This window comes from Pseudophryne corroboree, chromosome 6, assembly GCF_028390025.1.
Source record: "Pseudophryne corroboree isolate aPseCor3 chromosome 6, aPseCor3.hap2, whole genome shotgun sequence".
NCBI lineage: Eukaryota > Metazoa > Chordata > Amphibia > Anura > Myobatrachidae > Pseudophryne > Pseudophryne corroboree.
This window is the reverse complement of record NC_086449.1, coordinates 809,199,573-809,220,856: the sequence shown is the minus strand read 5'-3', so window position 1 is coordinate 809,220,856 and position 21,284 is coordinate 809,199,573. Positions and strand designations below refer to the sequence as shown.

Here is a 21,284-nt window from a genome sequence, read left to right as displayed (position 1 = left end):
TAAAAGGTTGGATAAAGCTGAAGCCTTGGGACAGTCAGGGTCTCAACCCATGCCTGATCCTACAGCGCAGAGGCCGTCAGGGTCTCAGAAGTGCCCACTATCCCAAATTGTTGACACAGATATCGACACGGATTCTGACTCCAGTGTCGATGGCGATGATGCAAAGTTGCAGCCTAAAATGGCTAAAGCCATCCGCTACATGATTATAGCAATGAAGGATGTATTGCACATCTCAGAGGAAAACCCAGTCCCTGACAAGAGGGTTTATATGTTTGGGGAAAAAAGGCATGAGGTGACCTTTCCCCCTTCACATGAGTTAAATGAGTTATGTGAAAAAGCTTGGGAATCTCCAGATAGAAAAATGCAGATTTCCAAACGGTTGCTTATGGCGTATCCTTTCCCGCCAACGGACAGGTTACGCTGGGAATCCTCCCCTAGGGTAGACAAAGCTTTGACACGCTTATCTAAGAAGGTAGCCCTGCCGCCACAGGATACGGCCACCCTAAAAGATCCTGCGGATAGAAAGCAGGAAGGTATCCTGAAGTCCATTTATACACATTCAGGTACCCTACTAAGCCGGCAATTGCGTCGGCCTGGATGTGTAGTGCTGTAGCAGCATGGACAGATACTTTATCTGAGGAACTTGATACCTTGGACAAGGATACTATATTACTGACCCTGGGGCATATAAAAGACGCTGTCCTATATATGAGAGATGCCCAGAGAGACATTAGCCTACTGGGCTCTAGAATAAATGCAATGTCTATTTCTGCCAGAAGGGTCCTGTGGACTCGGCAATGGACAGGTGATGCCGACTCAAAAAGGCACATGGAGGTTTTACCTTACAAGGGTGAGGAATTGTTTGGGGACGGTCTCTCGGACCTAGTTTCCACAGCTACGGCTGGGAAGTCAAATTTTTTGCCATATATTCCCTCACAACCTAAGAAAGCACCATATTACCAAATGCAGTCCTTTCGATCACAAAGAGGCAAGAGAGTCCGAGGTACGTCCTTTCTTGCCAGAGGCAGGGGTAGAGGAAAGAAGCTGCACAATACAGCTAGTTCCCAGGAACAGAAGTCCTCCCCGGCTTCCACTAAATCCACCGCATGACGCTGGGGCTCCACAGGTGGAGCCATGATCGGTGGGGGCGCGTCTCCGAAATTTCAGCCACCAGTGGGTTCGCTCACGGGTGGATCCCTGGGCTACACAGATTGTGTCTCAGGGATACAAGCTGGAATTCGAAGTGATGCCCCCTCACCGTTACCTCAAATCGGCCCTGCCAGCTTCCCCCATAGAGAGGGAAATAGTGTTAGCGGCAATTCACAAATTATATCTCCAGCAGGTGGTGGTAAAGGTTCCCCTCCTTCAACAGGGAAGGGGTTACTATTCGACAATGTTTGTGGTACCGAAACCGGACGGTTCGGTCAGACCCATATTGAATTTAAAATCCCTGAACAGTTACCTGAAAAGGTTCAAGTTCAAGATGGAATCGCTCAGAGCGGTCATTGCAAGCCTGGAAGAGGGGGATTTTATGGTGTCTCTGGACATAAAGGATGCTTACCTGCATGTCCCCATTTATCCACCTCATCAGGAGTACCTCAGATTTGTGGTACAGGACTGTCTTTACCAATTCCAGACGTTGCCGTTTGGTCTGTCCACGGCACCGAGAATATTTACCAAGGTAATGGCAGAAATGATGGTGCTTCTGCGAAAGCAAGGAGTCACAATTATCCCATACTTGGACGATCTCCTCATAAAGGCGAGGTCCAGAGAGCAGTTGTTGATCACACTCTCAGGAAGTGTTGCAACAGCACGGCTGGATTCTGAATATTCCAAAGTCGCAGCTGATTCCTACGACGCGTCTGCCCTTCCTGAGCATGATTCTGGACACAGACCAGAAGAAGGTTTTTCTCCCGACGGAGAAAGTCAGGAGTTCGTGACTCTGGTCAGAGACCTCTTAAAACCAAAACAGGTGTCGGTGCATCACTGCACGCGAGTCCTGGGAAAGATGGTGGCGTCATACGAGGCCATTCCCTTCGGCAGGTTCCATGCGAGGATCTTTCAGTGGGATCTGTTGGACAAGTGGTCCGGATCGCATCTTTAGATGCATCGGCTGATCACCCTATCCCCCAGGGCCAGGGTGTCTCTTCTGTGGTGGCTGCAGAGTGCTCACCTTCTCGAGGGTCGCAGATTCGGCATTCAGGACTGGGTCCTGGTGACCACGGATGCAAGCCTCCGAGGGTGGAGGGCAGTCACACAGGGAAGAAATTTCCAGGGTCTGTGGTCAAGTCAGGAAACTTGTCTGCACATCAATATCCTGGAACTAAGGGCCATATACAACGCCCTAAGTCAAGCGGAACCTCTGCTTTGCAACCATCCGGTGCTGATTCAGTCAGACAACATCACCGCAGTGGCTCATGTAAACCGCCAAGGCGGCACAAGGAGCAGGGTGGCGATGGCGGAAGCCACCAGAATTCTTCGCTGGGCGGAGAATCACGTAAAAGCACTGTCAGCAGTGTTCATTCCGGGAGTGGACAACTGGGAAGCAGACTTCCTCAGCAGGCACGACCTCCACCCGGGAGAGTGGGGACTTCATCAAGAAGTCTTCGCACAGATTACAAGTCGATGGGAACTGCCACAGGTGGACATGATGGCATCCCGCCTCAACAAAAAGCTACAAATGTATTGCGCCAGGTCAAGAGACCCTCAGGCGATAGCTGTGGACGCACTAGTGACACCGTGGGTGCTCCAGTCGGTTTATGTGTTTCCTCCTCTTCCTCTTATACCCAAGGTGCTGAGAATCGTAAGAAAAAGAGGAGTGAGAACAATACTCATTGTTCCGGATTGGCCAAGAAGGACTTGGTATCCGTAACTGCAAGAAATGCTCACAGAGGACCCATGGCCTCTGCCTCTCAGACAGGATCTGTTGCAACAGGGGCCCTGTCTGTTCCAAGACTTACCGCGGCTGCGTTTGACGGCATGGCGGTTGAACGTCGGATCCTAGCAGAAAAAGGCATTCCGGAGGAGGTTATTCCTACGCTAATAAAGGCTAGGAAGGACGTGACGGCTAAACATTATCACCGTATATGGCGAAAATATGTTGCTTGGTGTGAGGCCAGGAATGCCCCTACAGTGGAATTCCAGCTGGGCCGTTTCCTTCACTTCCTACAGTCGGGAGTGACTTTGGGCTTAAAATTGGGGTCCATTAAGGTCCAGATTTCAGCCCTATCCATTTTCTTTCAAAAGGAACTGGCTTCTCTTCCTGAAGTTCAGACGTTTGTAAAGGGAGTGCTGCATATTGAGCCCCCTTTTGTGCCACCAGTGGCACCTTGGGATCTTAACGTGGTGTTGAGTTTCCTGAAATCACACTGGTTTTAGCCACTTAAAACCGTGGAGTTAAAATATCTCACGTGGAAGGTGGTCATGCTATTGGCCTTAGCTTCGGCTAGGCGTGTGTCAGAATTGGCGGCTTTGTCACATAAAAGCCCCTATCTGGTTTTCCATATGGACAGGGCAGAATTACGGACTCGTCCGCAATTTCTGCCAAAAGTGGTGTCCTCTTTTCATTTGAACCAACCTATTGTGGTGCCTGCGGCTACTCGTGACTTGGAGGATTCCAAGTTACTAGATGTAGTCAGGGCTTTGAAGGTTTATGTAGCCAGAACGGCTGGAGTCAGGAAAACTGAGTCGCTGTTTATCCTGTATGCATCCAACAAGCTGGGTGCTCCTGCTTCAAAGCAAACTATTGCTCGCTGGATCTGTAACACGATTCAGCAGGCTCATCTGCGGCTGGATTGCCGCCTCCAAAATCAGTAAAAGCCCATTCCACAAGGAAGGTGGGCTCTTCTTGGGCGGCTGCCCGAGGGGTCTCGGCATTACAGCTTTGCCGAGCAGCTACTTGGTCGGGTTCGAACACTTTTGCAAAGTTCTACAAGTTTGATACCCTGGCTGAGGAGGACCTTGTGTTTGCTCATTCGGTGCTGCAGAGTCATCCGCACTCTCCCGCCCGTTTGGGAGCTTTGGTATAATCCCCATGGTCCTTACGGAGTCCCCAGCATCCACTAGGACGTTAGAGAAAATAAGATTTTACTTACCGGTAAATCTATTTCTCGTAGTCCGTAGTGGATGCTGGGCGCCCGTCCCAAGTGCGGACTTTTTCTGCAATACTTGTATATAGTTATTGCTTACATAAGGCTTATGTTATGGTTGCATCAGGTTTGTCTGATGCTCTGTTGTTGTTCATACTGTTAACTGGGTAAGTTTATCACGAGTTATACGGTGTGATTGGTGTGGCTGGTATGAGTCTTACCCTGGATTCCAAAATCCTTTCCTTGTACTGTCAGCTCTTCCGGGCACAGTTTCCTTAACTGAGGTCTGGAGGAGGGACATAGAGGGAGGAGCCAGTGCACACCAGTATTCCTAATTCTTTCTTAAAGTGCCCTGTCTCCTGCGGAGCCCGTCTATTCCCCATGGTCCTTACGGAGTCCCCAGCATCCACTACGGACTACGAGAAATAAATTTACCGGTAAGTAAAATCTTATTTTAAATATGTGCCCCTAACAATAATATGATATGCTAAGCTTGTCTTACAGTATTATTGCTGCTGGAATGAATTTATCTAGTTATGGGGTTAAAAAGCTCAATGGGATATGATGCGCTATATGAGAAACTGTAAATAAATAAATAAATAAACCACATTTTGGGGGGAATAATCAAGCTACTCTTAAAGATTTAACGGCAGACAAATGTCTAATGCTGAGAATAAGCCCCACATAGCGTCAGAACCATTTCCCGAAAAAGAGCTATATACAGTAGTTACAATGGTGGGCTCGTGCATTTGATCCTTCGTGTTCACAGGCCGTTCAGACCTTCAGCAGAACAAATGTTGTAGGTTTGGGTATGCAATGGCCAAGGTAATTGAATAGAATACCTTTCCCAGTATACAACTCTTATTTATATACTCACATTGCTGCAAACACCCCCGTCAGATGCTATGATGAAAGGAGACGATTTGCGTTCACATGTCTTCTACCCTGTAAATGATAAGTCCTCTGCGCTGAGCCTGACCTGTCTGTAATAACTGCTATTCTCCTGTTAGGGGCGCTGTTGCTGATAAGGAGGAGAAGCCTGACGTGGAGCCTGTATTCTGGTTCCTAGAGCCAGAGTTTTCATGGGACCTGGAGGAAGTGGTTGAGGACTTGCAGATTAGCAAACCGCAGACCCCCGAGGCGTTTTCCTCGCCGGATCTTGTGGAGTTTGACCGGTAAGGGCCAGTCACGAGAAGCAGAGAATTGTGAGCGGCGGTGTTTATGGTTCATCCAGCGCTGACTGTGGGCTGAAAGTGTATTTGCAAAGTGACTGACAGTTTGGGGGGAGTTGCGGCAAAAAAACGCAGGTGTGTCGTGACCGTTTTCGGGGTGCGTTTGAGGTGGCGACTGCGATCCTGTACGAAACTACAAAGTCTCCGGCGTCTCACTTGCCGCGGCCATGCTGCGCTACCATATGGAAAGAGATAAAGTTCCAACCAAACAGCTCCTAACTGTCATTTTTCAAACCCAGCCTGTGACATGTTAGGAGCTGATTGGCTGGTGCATTATCTCCATCCATTTTATCTCTCTCCATGGTTTAGCAAATAGACCCTTTAATCACATGGCAGAGATCTGTTGGTGCCTGTAGTACACATTGAACGATCCGCCGCCGAGCTGCCCGACGGCGGATACGGGCGACCCGGCGGCGGGGGGAGTGAAGTTTCTTCACTCCCCCCGTCACCCGGCTCCATAGCAGTGCAGGCAAATATGGACGAGATCGTCCATATTGGGCTGCATGCACAGGCGACGGGGCACCAGCGATGTACGAGTACGGGGCCGCGCATCGTTCATCGCTGGTGCCTCCACACTGAAAGATATGAACGGTATCTCATTCATTAATGAACGAGATCGTTCATATCTTTCACTAATATCGCGCAGTGTGTAGGGTCCCTAAGATGAAGCTGTCTCTATTGCGCTCTGTGGATTCTATTAAACAATGACTACATGTATTCTTAGATGCTATAACAATAACAACACTGCAATAAACCACCCAAGAGAGAGAGAGAGAGAGAGGGCTGCATCCGTGCTCTATAAGTTTAATTACTTTAAATTAACCATTACCCTGCAGTGGTGGTGTCCCGTCTAAATCAGCAAAAAAATCCTACTTTTCCCATAGGAATCATGGATGATAAATACTTTTCTCTGACGTCCTAGTGGATGCTGGGGACTCCGTAAGGACCATGGGGAATAGACGGGCTCCGCAGGAGACTGGGCACTCTATAAGAAAGATTTGGTACTATCTGGTGTGCACTGGCTCCTCCCTCCATGCCCCTCCTCCAGACCTCAGTTAGATTTCTGTGCCCGGCCGAGCTGGATGCACACTAGGGGCTCTCCTGAGCTCCTAGAAAGAAAGTATATGCTAGGTTTTTTATTTTACAGTGAGACCTGCTGGCAACAGGCTCACTGCAACGAGGGACTAATGGGAGAAGAAGCGAACCTACCTGCTTGCAGCTAGCTTGGGCTTCTTAGGCTACTGGACACCATTAGCTCCAGAGGGATCGACCGCAGGACCCGTCCTTGGTGTTCGTTCCCGGAGCCGCGCCGCCGTCCCCCTTACAGAGCCAGAAGCAAGAAGATGGTCCGGAAAATCGGCGGCAGAAGACTTCAGTCTTCACCAAGGTAGCGCACAGCACTGCAGCTGTGCGCCATTGCTCCTCATACACACTTCACACTCCGGTCACTGAGGGTGCAGGGCGCTGGGGGGGGGGCGCCCTGAGCAGCAATAAAAACACCTTGGCTGGCAAAATAACCACAATATATAGCCCCAGAGGCTATATATGTGGTAATTACCCCTGCCAGAATACAGAAAAAAGCGGGAGAAAAGTCAGCCGAAAAAGGGGCGGAGCCATCTCCCTCAGCACACTGGCGCCATTTCTCCCTCACAGTTCCGCTGGAAGGAAGCTCCCTGACTCTCCCCTGCAGTCTACACTACAGAAAGGGTAAAAAAGAGAGGGGGGGCACTAAATTTAGGCGCAGTATAACTTATAGCAGCTATAAGGGGACATAATTCAGTTAGTCCCTGCATTATATAGCGCTCTGGTGTGTGCTGGCATACTCTCTCTCTGTCTCCCCAAAGGGCTTTTGTGGGGTCCTGTCTCCTTTAAGAGCATTCCCTGTGTGTGTGCGGTGTGTCGGTACGGCTGTGTCGACATGTTTGATGAGGAGGCTTATGTGGAGGCGGAGCAGATGCCTATAAATGTGATGTCACCCTCTGCGGGGTAGACACCTGAGTGGATGGACTTATGGAAGGAATTACGTGCACGTGTCGACTCCTTACATAAAACAATTTGACGACATGCCAAATGTGGGACAGCCGGCTTCTCAGCTCGTGCCTGCCCAGACAATTCAAAGGCCATCAAGGGCTCTGAAACGCCCACTACCTCAGATGGCAGACACAGATGTCGACACGGATACTGATACCAGTGTCGACGACGATGAGTCAAATTTAATGTCCACTAGGGCCATTCGTTGCATGATTGAGGCAATGAAAGAGGTATTACACATTTCTGATATAAACCCAGGTACCTCAAAAAAGGGTATTATGTTTGGGGAGAAAAAACTACCAATAGTTTCTCTGACGTCCTAGTGGATGCTGGGAACTCCGTAAGGACCATGGGGAATAGCGGCTCCGCAGGAGACTGGGCACAAAAGTAAAGCTTTAGGACTACCTGGAGTGCACTGGCTCCTCCCCCTATGACCCTCCTCCAAGCCTCAGTTAGATTTTTGTGCCCGGCCGAGAAGGGTGCACACTAGGGGCTCTCCTGAGCTTCTTAGTGAAAGTTTAGTTTTAGGTTTTTTATTTTCAGTGAGACCTGCTGGCAACAGGCTCACTGCATCGAGGGACTAAGGGGAAAAGAAGCGAACTCACCTGCGTGCAGAGTGGATTGGGTTTCTTAGGCTACTGGACACCATTAGCTCCAGAGGGACCGAACACAGGCCCAGCCTCGAGCTCGGTCCCAGAGCCGCGCCGCCGGCCCCCTTACAGAGCCAGAAGCAAGAAGAGGTCCGGAAAAATCGGCGGCAGAAGACATCCTGTCTTCACCAAGGTAGCGCACAGCACTGCAGCTGTGCGCCATTGCTCCTCAGCACACTTCACACTTCGGTCACTGAGGGTGCAGGGCGCTAGGGGGGGGCGCCCTGAGCAGCAATAAAAACACCTTGGCTATATGGATGAATTTTAACCCCTGCCAGATTCCACAGAAAAACGGGAGAAAAGGCCGCCGAGAACGGGGCGGAGCCTATCTCCTCAGCACACTGGCGCCATTTTCTCTCACAGCTCCGTTGGAGGGAAGCTCCCTGGCTCTCCCCTGCAGTTACTACACTACAGAAAGGGGTTAAAAAAGAGAGGGGGGCACTAATTAGGCGCAGTATAACAATACAGCAGCTATAAGGGGAAAAACACTTATATAAGGTTATCCCTGTATATATATATAGCGCTCTGGTGTGTGCTGGCATACTCTCCCTCTGTCTCCCCAAAGGGCTAGTGGGGTCCTGTCCTCTATCAGAGCATTCCCTGTGTGTGTGCTGGGTGTCGGTACGTTGTGTCGACATGTATGAGGAGGTAAATGAGGTGGAGGCGGAGCAATTGCCTGTAACAGAGATGTCACCCCCTAGGGAGTCGACACCTGAGTGGATGAGCTTATGGAAGGAATTATGTGACAGTGTCAGCTCTTTACAAAAGATTGATGACATGAGACAGCCGGCGACTCAGCCTGTGCCTGTCCAGGTGTCTCAAAAGCCATCTGGGGCTCTAAAACGCCCGTTACCGCAGATGGCAGATACAGACGCCGACACGGATACTGACTCCAGTGTCGACGATTAAGAGACGAATGTGACTTCCAGTAGGGCCACACGTTACATGATTGAGGCTATGGAAAATGTTTTTACACATTTCTGATAATACCAGTACCACTAAAAAGGGTATTATGTTGGGTGAGAAAAAACTGCCTGTAGTTTTTCCTGCATCTGAGGAATTAAATGAAGTGTGTGATGATGCGTGGGTTTCCCCCGATAAAAACTGTTAATTCCTAAAAAGTTATTAGCATCATACCCCTTCCCGCCAGAGGATAGGGCACGTTGGGAAACACCCCTTAGGGTGAATAAAGCGCTCACACGCTTGTCTAAACAGGTGGCACTACCGTCCCCGGATACGGCCGCCCTTAAGGAACCTGCTGACAGAAAGCAGTAAAATATCCTAAAATGTATATACACTCACACGGGTGTGATACTGCGACCAGCAATCGCCTCAGCCTGGATGTGCAGTGCTGGGGTGGCTTGGTCGGATTCCCTGACTGACAATATTGATACCCTAGATAGGGACAGTATATTACTAACTATAGAGCATTTTAAAGGATGCATTTCTATATATGTGTGATGCACAGAGGGATATTTGCCGACTGGCATCAAGAGTAAGTGCGCTGTCCATTTCTGCCAGAAGAGGGTTATGGACAAGACAGTGGTCAGGTGATGCTGATTCCAAAAGGCATATGGAAGTATCGCCTTATAAAAGGGAGGAGTTATTTGGGGTAGGTCTAACAGACCTGGTGGCCACGGCAACGGCTGGAAAATCCACATTTTTACCCCAGGTAGCTTCTCAACCTAAGAAGACGCCATATTATCAGGCGCAGTCCTTTCGGCCCCATAAGGGCAAGCGGGCAAAAGGCGCCTCATTTCTGCCCCGTGGCAGAGGGAGAGGAAAAAGGCTGCAGCAAACAGCCAATTCCCAGGAACAAAAGCCCTCTCCCGCCTCCGCAAAGTCCTCAGCATGACGCTGGGGCTTTACAAGCGGTCTCAGGCACGGTGGGGGCCCGTCTCAAGAAATTCGAGACGTCTCCCCCTCGCCGTTTCATAGAGTCTGCTTTACCGACGTCTCCCTCAGACAGGGAGACAGTATTGCAAGCCATTCACAGGCTGTATTCCCAGCAGGTGATAATCAAGGTACCCCTCCTGCAACAGGGAAAGGGGTACTATTCCACACTATATTGTGGTACCGAAGCCGGACGGCTCGGTGAGACCAATTTTAAATCTAAAATCCTTGAACACTTACATACAAAGGTTCAAATTCAAGATGGAGTCACTCAGAGCAGTGATTGCAAACCTGGAAGAAGGGGACTATATGGTCTCTCTGGACATCAAAGATGCTTACCTACATGTCCCAATTTACCCTTCTCACCAAGGGTACCTCAGGTTTGTGGTACAGAACTGTCACTATCAGTTTCAGACGCTGCCGTTTGGATTGTCCACGGCACCCCGGGTCTTTACCAAGGTAATGGCCGAAATGATGATACTCCTTCGAAAGAAGGGAGTTTTAGTTATCCCTTACTTGGACGATCTCCTGATAAGGGCAAGATCCAGGGAACAGTTGGAAGTCGGGGTAGCACTATCTCAGATAGTGCTGCGGCAGCACGGTTGGATTCTCAATATTCCAAAATCGTAGCTGATCCCGACGACACGTCTTCTATTCCTAGGGATGATCCTGGACACAGTCCAGAAAAAGGTGTTTTCTCCCGGAGGAGAAAGCCAGGGAGTTATCCGAACTAGTCAGAAACCTCCTAAAACCAGGCCAAGTGTCAGTGCATCAGTGCACAAGGGTCCTGGGAAAAATGGTGGCTTCCTACGAAGCAATTCCATTCGGCAGATTCCACGCAAGAACTTTCCAGTGGGACCTGCTGGACAAATGGTCCGGATCGCATCTTCAGATGCATCAGCGGATAACCCTGTCACCAAAGACAAGGGTGTCTCTCCTGTGTTGGTTGCAGAGTGCTCATCTTCTAGAGGGCCGCAGATTCGGCATTCAGGACTGGGTCCTGGTGACCACGGATGCCAGCCTGCGAGGCTGGGGAGCAGTCACACAGGGAAGAAATTTCCAGGGCTTGGGGTCAAGCCTGGAGACATCACTTCACATAAATATTTTGGAGCTAAGGGCCATTTACAATGCCCTAAGCCAAGCAAGACCTCTGCTTCAAGGTCAGCCGGTGCTGATCCAGTCGGACAACATCACGGCAGTCGCCCACGTGAACAGACAGGGCGGCACAAGAAGCAGGAGGGCAATGGCAGAAGCTGCAAGGATTTTTCGCTGGGCGGAAAATCATGTGATAGCACTGTCAGCAGTGTTCATTCCGGGAGTGGACAACTGGGAAGCAGACTTCCTCAGCAGGCACGACCTCCACCCGGGAGAGTGGGGACTTCACCCAGAAGTCTTCCACATGATTGTAAACCATTGGGAAAAACCAAAGGTGGACATGATGGCGTCCCGCCTAAACAAAAAATTGGACAGGTATTGCGCCAGGTCAAGGGACCCTCAGGCAATAGCTGTGGACGCTCTGGTAACACCGTGGGTGTACCAGTCAGTGTATGTGTTCCCTCCTCTTCCTCTCATACCAAAAGTACTGAGAATTATAAGACGGAGGGGAGTAAGAACTATACTCGTGGCTCCGGATTGGCCAAGAAGGACTTGGTACCCGGAACTTCAAGAGATGCTCACGGAGGACCCGTGGCCTCTACCTCTAAGAAGGGACCTGCTCCAGCAAGGACCCTGTCTATTCCAAGACTTACCGCGGCTGCGTTTGACGGCAGGGCGGTTGAACGCCGGATCCTGAAGGAAAAAGGCATTCCGGATGAAGTCATCCCTACCCTGGTCAAGCCAGGAAGGATGTAACCGCAAAGCATTATCACCGCATTTGGCGAAAATATGTTGCGTGGTGCGAGGCCAGTAAGGCCCCGATGGAGGAATTTCAACTAGGTCGATTCCTGCATTTCCTGTAAACAGGAGTGTCTATGGGCCTAAAATTGGGGTCCATTAAGGTTCAAATTTCGGCCCTGTCCATTTTCTTCCAGAAAGAACTAGCTTCACTACCTGAAGTTCAGACGTCTGTAAAAGGGGTACTGCATATACAGCCTCCTTTTGTGCCTCCAGTGGCACCTTGGGATCTCAATGTAGTTTTGGGGTTCCTAAAGTCACATTGGTTTGAACCACTTGAATCTGTGGAGTTAAAATATCTCACATGGAAAGTGGTCATGTTGTTGGCCCTGGCCTCGGCCAGGCACGTGTCAGAATTGGCGGGCTTTATCCTGTAAAAGCCCTTATCTGATCTTCCATTCAGACAGGGCGGAATTGAGGACTCGTCCTCATTTTCTCCCTAAGGTGGTTTCAGTGTTTCATCTGGACCAACCTATTGTGGTACCTGCGGCTACTAGTGACTTGGAGGACTCCAAGTTGTGGGACGTAGTCAGGGCCTTGAAAATATATGTTTCCAGGACGGCTGGAGTCAGGAAATCTGACTCACTGTTTATCCTGTATGCACCCAACAAGCTGGGTGCTCCTGCTTCTAAGCAGACTATTGCTCGTTGGATTTGTAATACAATTCAGCTTGCACATTCTGTGGCAGGCCTGCCACAGCCAAAATCTGTAAAAGCCCATTCCACAAGGAAGGTGGGCTCATCTTGGGCGGCTGCCCGAGGGGTCTCGGCGTTACAACTTTGCCGAGCAGCTACTTGGTCAGGGGCAAACACGTTTGCTAAATTCTACAAATTTGATACCCTGGCTGAGGAGGACCTGGAGTTCTCTCATTCGGTGCTGCAGAGTCATCCGCACTCTCCCGCCCGTTTGGGAGCTTTGGTATAATCCCCATGGTCCTTACGGAGTTCCCAGCATCCACTAGGACGTCAGAGAAAATAAGAATTTACTTACCGATAATTCTATTTCTCGTAGTCCGTAGTGGATGCTGGGCGCCCATCCCAAGTGCGGATTGTCTGCAATACTTGTACATAGTTATTGTTACAAAAATCGGGTTATTATTGTTGTGAGCCATCTTTTCAGAGGCTCCTCTGTTATCATGCTGTTAACTGGGTTCAGATCACAGGTTGTACGGTGTGATTGGTGTGGCTGGTATGAGTCTTACCCGGGATTCAAAATCCTTCCTTATTGTGTACGCTCGTCCGGGCACAGTATCCTAACTGAGGCTTGGAGGAGGGTCATAGGGGGAGGAGCCAGTGCACACCAGGTAGTCCTAAAGCTTTACTTTTGTGCCCAGTCTCCTGCGGAGCCGCTATTCCCCATGGTCCTTACGGAGTTCCCAGCATCCACTACGGACTACGAGAAATAGAATTATCGGTAAGTAAATTCTTATTTTTTCCCCCATCTGAAGAATTAAATGAAGTGTGTGAAGAAGCGTGGGCTTTCCCCGATAAAAAATTGGTGATTTCAAAAAAATTACTAATGGCGTTCCCTTTCTCGCCAGAGGATAGGTCACGTTGGGAAACTCCCCCTAGGGTGGATAAAGCGCTCACACGTTTGTCTAAAAAGGTGGCACTACCGTCTCCGGATACGGCCGCCCTAAAGGAACCTGCTGATAGAAAGCAGGAGGCTATCCTAAAGTCTATATATACACACACTAGTGTTATACTGAGAACAGCTATTGCTTCAGCGTGGATGTGCAGTGCTGCTGCTGCTTGGTCAGATTCCCTGTCGGAAAATATTGACACCCTAGACAGGGACACTATATTGCTAACCGTAGAGCATATAAAAGACTCAGTCTTGTACATGAGAGATGCACAGAGGGAGATCTGCCGGCTGGCATCTAGAATAAGTGCATTGTCCATTTCTGCTAGGAGAGGCTTATGGACTCGGCAGTGGACAGGGGATGCAGATTCTAAAAGGCACATGGAAGTTTTGCCTTATAAGGGTGAGGAGTTATTCGGGGATGGTCTCTCAGACCTTGTTTCCACAGCAACAGCTGGGAAGTCAGCATTTTTGCCCCATGTCCCCTCACAGCCTAAGAAAGCGCCGTATTATCAGGTACAGTCCTTTCGACCCCAGAAAAACAGGCGGGGAAAAGGCGGGTCCTTTATGTCTAGAGGCAGAGGAAGGGGAAAAAAGCTGCTACACACAGCAGGTTCCCAGGAACAAAAGTCCTCCCCCGCTTCTTCCAAATCCGCCGCATGACGGTGGGGCTCCACAGGCGGAGCCAGGTACGGTGGGGGGCCGCCTCAAAAATTTCAGCGATCAGTGGGTTCGCTCACGGGTGGATCCCTGGATCCTTCAAGTAGTATCTCAGGGGTACAAGCTGGAATTCGAAGCGCCTCCCCCCCGCCGTTTCCTCAAATCGGCCTTACCGACAACTCCCTCGGGCAGGGAGGCTGTACTAGAGGCAATTCACAAGCTGTATTCCCAGCAGGTGATAGTCAAGGTACCCCTACTTCAACAAGGACAGGGTTACTATTCCACACTGTTTGTGGTACCGAAACCGGACGGTTCGGTGAGACCCATTTTAAATTTGAAATCCTTGAACACATACATAAAAAGATTCAAGTTCAAGATGGAATCGCTCAGGGCGGTTATTGCAAGCCTGGACGAGGGGGATTACATGGTATCCCTGGACATCAAGGATGCTTACCTGCATGTCCCAATTTACCTTCCTCACCAGGAGTACCTCAGATTTGTGGTACAGGATTGCCATTACCAATTCCAGACACTACCGTTTGGACTGTCCACGGCACCGAGGGTGTTTACCAAGGTAATGGCAGAAATGATGATACTTCTTCGAAAAAAGGGAGTTTTAATTATCCCGTACTTGGACGATCTCCTAATAAAGGCGAGGTCCAGGGAGCAGTTACTGGTCGGAGTAGCACTATCTCGGGAAGTGCTACAACAGCATGGCTGGATTCTAAACATTCCAAAGTCACAACTGGTTCCTTCCACACGCTTACTGTTCCTGGGGATGATTCTGGACACAGAACAGAAGAAAGTGTTTCTCCCGCAGGAGAAAGCCAAGGAGCTGTCATCTCTAGTCAGAGACCTCCTAAAACCAAAACGGGTATCGGTGCATCACTGCACACGAGTCCTGGGAAAAATGGTGGCTTCATACGAAGCAATTCCATTCGGCAGGTTCCATGCAAGGACCTTCCAGTGGGACCTCTTGGACAAGTGGTCGGGATCGCATCTTCAGATGCATCAACTGATAACCCTGTCTCCAAGGACCAGGGTGTCTCTACTGTGGTGGCTGCAGAGTGCTCATCTTCTAGAGGGCCGCAGATTCGGCATACAGGACTGGGTCCTGGTGACCACGGATGCCAGCCTTCGAGGCTGGGGCGCAGTCGCACAGGGAAGAAATTTCCAGGGACTTTGGTCAAGTCAGGAGTCGTCCCTACACATAAATATTCTGGAACTGAGGGCCATTTACAATGCCCTAAGTCAGGCAAGGCCCCTGCTTCAAAACCAGCCGGTTCTGATCCAATCAGACAACATCACGGCAGTCGCCCATGTAAACCGACAGGGCGGCACAAGAAGCAGGATGGCAATGGCAGAAGCCACAAGGATTCTCCGATGGGCGGAAAATCACGTACTAGCACTGTCAGCAGTGTTCATTCCGGGAGTGGACAACTGGGAAGCAGACTTCCTCAGCAGACACGACCTACACCCGGGAGAGTGGGGACTTCATCCAGAAGTCTTCCTACTGTTGATAAACCGTTGGGAAAGGCCACAGGTGGACATGATGGCGTCACGCCTCAACAAAAAGCTAAAGAGATATTGCGCCAGGTCAAGGGACCCTCAGGCGATAGCTGTGGACGCTCTAGTGACACCGTGGGTGTACCAGTCGGTTTATGTGTTCCCTCCTCTGCCTCTCATACCAAAGGTACTGAGAATAATAAGAAGGCGAGGAGTAAGAACGATACTCGTGGTTCCGGATTGGCCAAGAATAGCTTGGTACCCAGAACTTCAAGACATGTTATCAGAGGACCCATGGCCTCTACCGCTCAGACAGGATCTGCTACAGCAGGGGCCCTGTCTGTTCCAAGACTTACCGCGGCTGCGTTTGACGGCATGGCGGTTGAATTCCGGATCCTAAAGGAAAAGGGCATTCCGGAGGAAGTCATTCCTACGCTGATAAAAGCCAGGAAAGAAGTAACCGCAAACCATTATCACCGCATTTGGCGAAAATATGTTGCGTGGTGTGAGGCCAGGTAGGCCCCTACAGAGGAATTTCAACTGGGTCGTTTTCTCCACTTCCTACAGTCGGGAGTGACTATGGGCCTGAAATTGGGTTCCATTAAGGTCCAGATTTCGGCTCTGTCGATTTTCTTCCAGAAAGAACTGGCTTCACTGCCTGAAGTTCAGACTTTTGTAAAGGGAGTGCTTCATATTCAGCCCCCTTTTGTGCCTCCTGTGGCACCTTGGGATCTCAATGTGGTGTTGAGTTTCCTAAAATCACATTGGTTTGAACCACTTAAAACTGTGGATCTGAAATATCTCACGTGGAAAGTGGTCATGTTATTGGCCTTGGCTTCGGCCAGGCGTGTGTCAGAATTGGCGGCTTTGTCATGTAAAAGCCCTTATCTGATTTTCCATATGGATAGGGCATAATTGAGGACCCGTCCCCAGTTTCTCCCTAAGGTGGTATCAGCTTTTCACTTGAACCAACCTATTGTGGTGCCTGCGGCTACTAGGGACTTGGAGGATTCCAAGTTACTGGACGTAGTCAGGGCCTTGAAAATTTGTTTCCAGGACGGCTGGAGTCAGGAAAACTGACTCGCTTTTTATCCTGTATGCACCCAACAAAATAGGTGCTCCTGCTTCTAAGCAGACTATTGCTCGCTGGATTTGTAGCACAATTCAGCTGGCGCATTCTGCGGCTGGATTGCCGCATCCTAAATCAGTGAAAGCCCATTCCACGAGGAAGGTGGGCTCATCTTGGGCGGCTGCCCGAGGGGTCTCGGCTTTACAACTTTGCCGAGCTGCAACTTGGTCAGGGGCAAACATGTTTGCTAAATTCTACAAATTTGATACCCTGGCTGAGGAGGACCTTGAGTTTTCTCATTCGGTGCTGCAGAGTCATCCGCACTCTCCCGCCCGTTTGGGAGCTTTGGTATAATCCCCATGGTCCTTACGGAGTCCCCAGCATCCACTAGGACGTCAGAGAAAATAAGAATTTACTCACCGGTAATTCTATTTCTCGTAGTCCGTAGTGGATGCTGGGCGCCCATCCCAAGTGCGGATTGTCTGCAATACTTGTATATAGTTATTGCCTAACTAAAGGGTTATTGTTGAGCCATCTGTTGAGAGGCTCAGTTATATTTCATACTGTTAACTGGGTATAATATCACGAGTTATACGGTGTGATTGGTGTGGCTGGTATGAGTCTTACCCGGGATTCAAAATCCTTCCTTATTGTGTCAGCTCTTCCGGGCACAGTATCCTAACTGAGGTCTGGAGGAGGGGCATAGAGGGAGGAGCCAGTGCACACCAGATAGTACCAAATCTTTCTTATAGAGTGCCCAGTCTCCTGCGGAGCCCGTCTATTCCCCATGTTCCTTACGGAGTCCCCAGCATCCACTACGGACTACGAGAAATAGAATTACCGGTGAGTAAATTCTTATTTTATCTTTCATCCACTAGGGGACACTGGAGTCCTATACAGTAGGGGTGTGAAGCTTGCAACCGGAGGTGTGGCACAATCTAAAAATTAGCATTGTCTGCACAGCCGGCTCCTCCCCCTTCACATCCCTCCTCCCTCAGTTTGAAAAATTGTGCTGGAGGTACAGCACGTGGAGCACTTGAGCTCCTGACTAAAAATCATATAAAGTGCTGCGTCAACCTATTAAAGGGGGGACAAAGCTCACTCATACTGGAGAGACAAAGAACCCTTTTGAAGGGGCCTGCATCTCTCCACAGGAGATCCTCGTCAGTTTTTTTTTTTTTTTCCCTTCCTCGTCGTTTTCCGACAGCACTCCCTCCCTGGGGGATAACTTTGGGACGTCCCCTACTGTATAGGACTCCAGTGTCCCCTAGTGGATGAAAGAGAAAAGAGGATTTTGGTACTTACCGATAAATCCATTTCTCTGAATCCTCTAGGGGACACTGGACGCCCTCCTCGGTGCTGTCAACCTGTTGTGTTCAAAGTTCTTGTTCAAACGTTTCGTACAAACAGCGGTCGTTTTTCTGTTAAGAGTTTCTTGGATGCTGTTTGATATGTTGTACGGTTCGGTTCCTCGCCATGTGCTATAGTATCATGGCCCTCATTCCGAGTTGTTCGCTCGCTAGCTACTTTTTGCAGAAATGCACACGCTAAGCCACCGCCTACTGGGAGTGAATCTTAGCTTTGCAGAATTGCGAACGAAAGATTAGCAGAATTGCGAATAGAATAGCAACTAGAAATTTCTTTGCAGTTTCCGAGTAGCTCGAGACTTACTCTGCCACTGCGATCAGTTCAGTCCTTTTCGTTCCTGGTTTGACGTCACAAACACACCCAGCGTTCGTCCAGACACTCCCCCGTTTCTCCAGCCACTCCCGTGTTTTTTCCTGAAACGCCTGCGTTTTTTCGCACACTCCCATAAAACGGCCAGTTTCCGCCCAGAAACACCCACTTCCTGTCAATCACACTACGATCACCAGAACGATGAAAAAACCTCGTAATGCTGTGAGTAAAATACCAAACTTTTGTGCTAATTTACTTGGCGCAGCCGCACTGCGAACATTGCGCATGCGCAGTTTGCGACTAATCGCACCGATGCGAAGAAAAAGAACGAGCGAACAACTCGGAATGATGGCCCATGTCCGATTCTCTCAGTCAAATTTTCCAAACTGAGGGAGGAGGGATGTGAAGGGGGAGGAGCCGGCTGTGCAGACAATGCTAATTTTTAGATTGTGCCACACCTCCGGTTGCAAGCTTCACACCCCTACTGCAGGGACGTGCAGTCAGGGGAGGCAGGGGAGGCAGTGCCTCCCCTGTCATTAATGAGTAAAATAATACAAAGAAGATACTTATGACACATAAGTATCTTCTTTATTATTTTACTCATCATTAAAGTGTGCAGAATTAGTTTGGGAGGCACCGATCGTGGTGCCTCCCGTAGTGATTGAGAAAAGATATGGGAGCAGGGGGCGGGCGCAGGCGGAGCCTAGCAATGGGCAGGAAAAGCCCATTGAAATTGCAGGGGAAAGCGGCACCATTAGAGGTGCTGCTTTCCTACAGGGACGTGCTTTCAACCTATGAAAGCACGTCCCTGTGAGTGAGGCCACAGTGATTGGCCAGCGGATCCGTCACTGGATCCGCTGTCAATCACTGTGTGGCGGCGGAGGTGCGGGATGCGGCGGGCCGGGCGGCGGAGGTGCTGGCGGTGGAGATGCGGGCGGCGGTAGCGGCGGCGGGACGCGGCAGTACGGACAGTTCTGCAGAGTTTGGCAGCGGAAGCGGTACCCATTTCAAAAATGGCGCCTCAGCGTCATTTTTGAAATTCAAGATGGCCACCGCGAGCCAATCATGGCTCGCTGCGTCATCGCCCCGCCCCCTTCGCTGACTTATATAAGTCAGCGCGAGGCAGCGGCTGTCAGTCCGACGGCGGAGGAGGAGCTGAGAAGAGCTCCTGAAGACCGAAGATGCCGTGGAAGTCCTGGATGGGCGGCGGCTATGCAAAAGAGCTTAGCAGCCGCCGCCCACCAGGTGAAGACGCTGGAAGTCCTGGTAAGGTGGCAGCCATGCATAAGAGCTTAAAGGCCGCCGCCTCCCAGGTGAAGACGCCGGAGGAAGACGCCAGAAGCCCTGGGGAGGTGGCGCCCCCCCAGGTGAAGACGCCAGAAGCCCTGGGAAGGCGGCGGCCACGCAAAAGAGCTTAAAGGCCGCCACCCCCAGGTGAAGACCCTGTTTAATAAAGGTTTTTTTAAAGTACGTGTAGTGTGTTTTTTTTATATTTTCTTTACAGGTGGACTACAGGTGCCAGCGGGCCCTTTATGTTTGGGCATGCTGGCACTTGTGGTTCTCCAAGTGCCAGCATGCTTGGGCAGGCTTGCTGGGACCTGTAGGCCACCTGTAAAGAACAATATTACTATTCTTTACAGGTGGACTACAGGTGCCAGTGGGCCATTTATGTCCGGGCATGCTGGCACTTGTGGTTCTCCAAGTGCCAGCATGCTGGGGCAGGCTTGCTGGGATCTGTAGGCCACCTGTAAAGAACAGTATTAGCATACAATGAACCCCGCACCCACCGCCACCAGGGGTGCGGGGCATAGCACTGGGCTATCAGCCCAGTGCTGGTTATTGCTCAGGAGGGGGGACCCCATTTTCATTTTTTGGGGGCCCCTCTTTCTGAGGAATTCCAGCCCTGGGCTGACTGGTTTGGGGGGTGTTTAATGGCATGGCAGGGGGACCCCACACTGAGTGTCTCCCCTGCTATGGCATTACTCCCCCTGGCTGGTTCTGCCTGGTGCTGGTTTTAGCGGTGTGGGGAGACTGCACTTTTTTTTCCGGGGGGGGGGGGGGTGTTTAGCTGCAGTGCCTCCCCAGCCCCTGACCTCACCTCACGTCACTGCCCTACTGTATAGGACTCCAGTGTCCCCTAGAGGATTCAGAGAAATGGATTTATCGGTAAGTACCAAAATCCTCTTTTCACGCAACTTTGTTATAAAGTATATTGGGGCAGATGTATTTACCTGAAGAAAGCATAAGGAAGTGATAAACCAGTGATATGTGCAAGGGGATAAATGCACCAGCCAATCAGCTCCAATATGTAAATTAACAGTTAGGAGCTGATTGGCTGGTGCCTTTATCACCTTGCACATATCACTGGTTTATCACTTCCTTATGCCTTCTCCAGGTTAATACATCTGCCTGTTCCCTCCACGATTTCAGACAAGCTAAGCCTTTCATGTACGACCGCATTGTATTGGGATCTGATGAAGGTCAAAAAGCTGAAACTAGATTCATTTACACACCGGTGATATCATTGCCCATGAATCCACACACTAACGCAATGCATCTCTGCGCAGCTAGTCTGTGTGTTCCGTCTGCTATAGAGATGTGAGAGAAACCAGTGATGGACATGTCATGATTATGGGGGTCATTCCGACCTGATCGCTAGCATGCTACTTTTTGCACTGCTGCGAGCAGGTAGTCGCCGCCTACAGGGGAGGGGGGTAGTCGCTGTGCAGGGCTGTGATCCGCTGTGCAGAGACTGCACAAGCAAAATGTTTGTGCAGTCTCTGCACAGCTCAGGACTTACTCACCCGCTGCGACGATCTTTCCTTGAGCTGACGTCAGGATACCTCCCTGCTGGCGTCCGGACACGCCCGCGTTTTCTTTGTCACTCCCTGAAAACGGTCAGTGTCCTCCCCCGGCCGGCCTCTTCTTGCATTCGTCCCTGCGAACGCAGTCTTCGGTATTCCCGTCGCTGACCGCCGACGGCTGTCGCTGGGCAACAACGTGC

The 21,284-nt window shown here is 50.3% G+C and overlaps 1 protein-coding gene across 3 annotated transcripts in view; it reads left to right on the top strand.

The window, feature by feature from the left end:
- Nucleotides 1–21,284, top strand: part of STRA8 (stimulated by retinoic acid 8) — a 65,801-nt gene that overhangs the window by 37,423 nt on the left and 7,094 nt on the right. For 2 of the 3 annotated variants that reach the window (XM_063929018.1, XM_063929019.1), the window contains exon 5: nucleotides 5,099–5,263. The exons of the other annotated variant lie outside the window; for it this stretch is intronic. In XM_063929018.1, coding sequence (XP_063785088.1) covers nucleotides 5,099–5,263 — 165 coding nt within the window. The remainder of the gene's footprint in view (nucleotides 1–5,098; nucleotides 5,264–21,284) is intronic. 3 annotated transcript variants of the gene reach the window in all.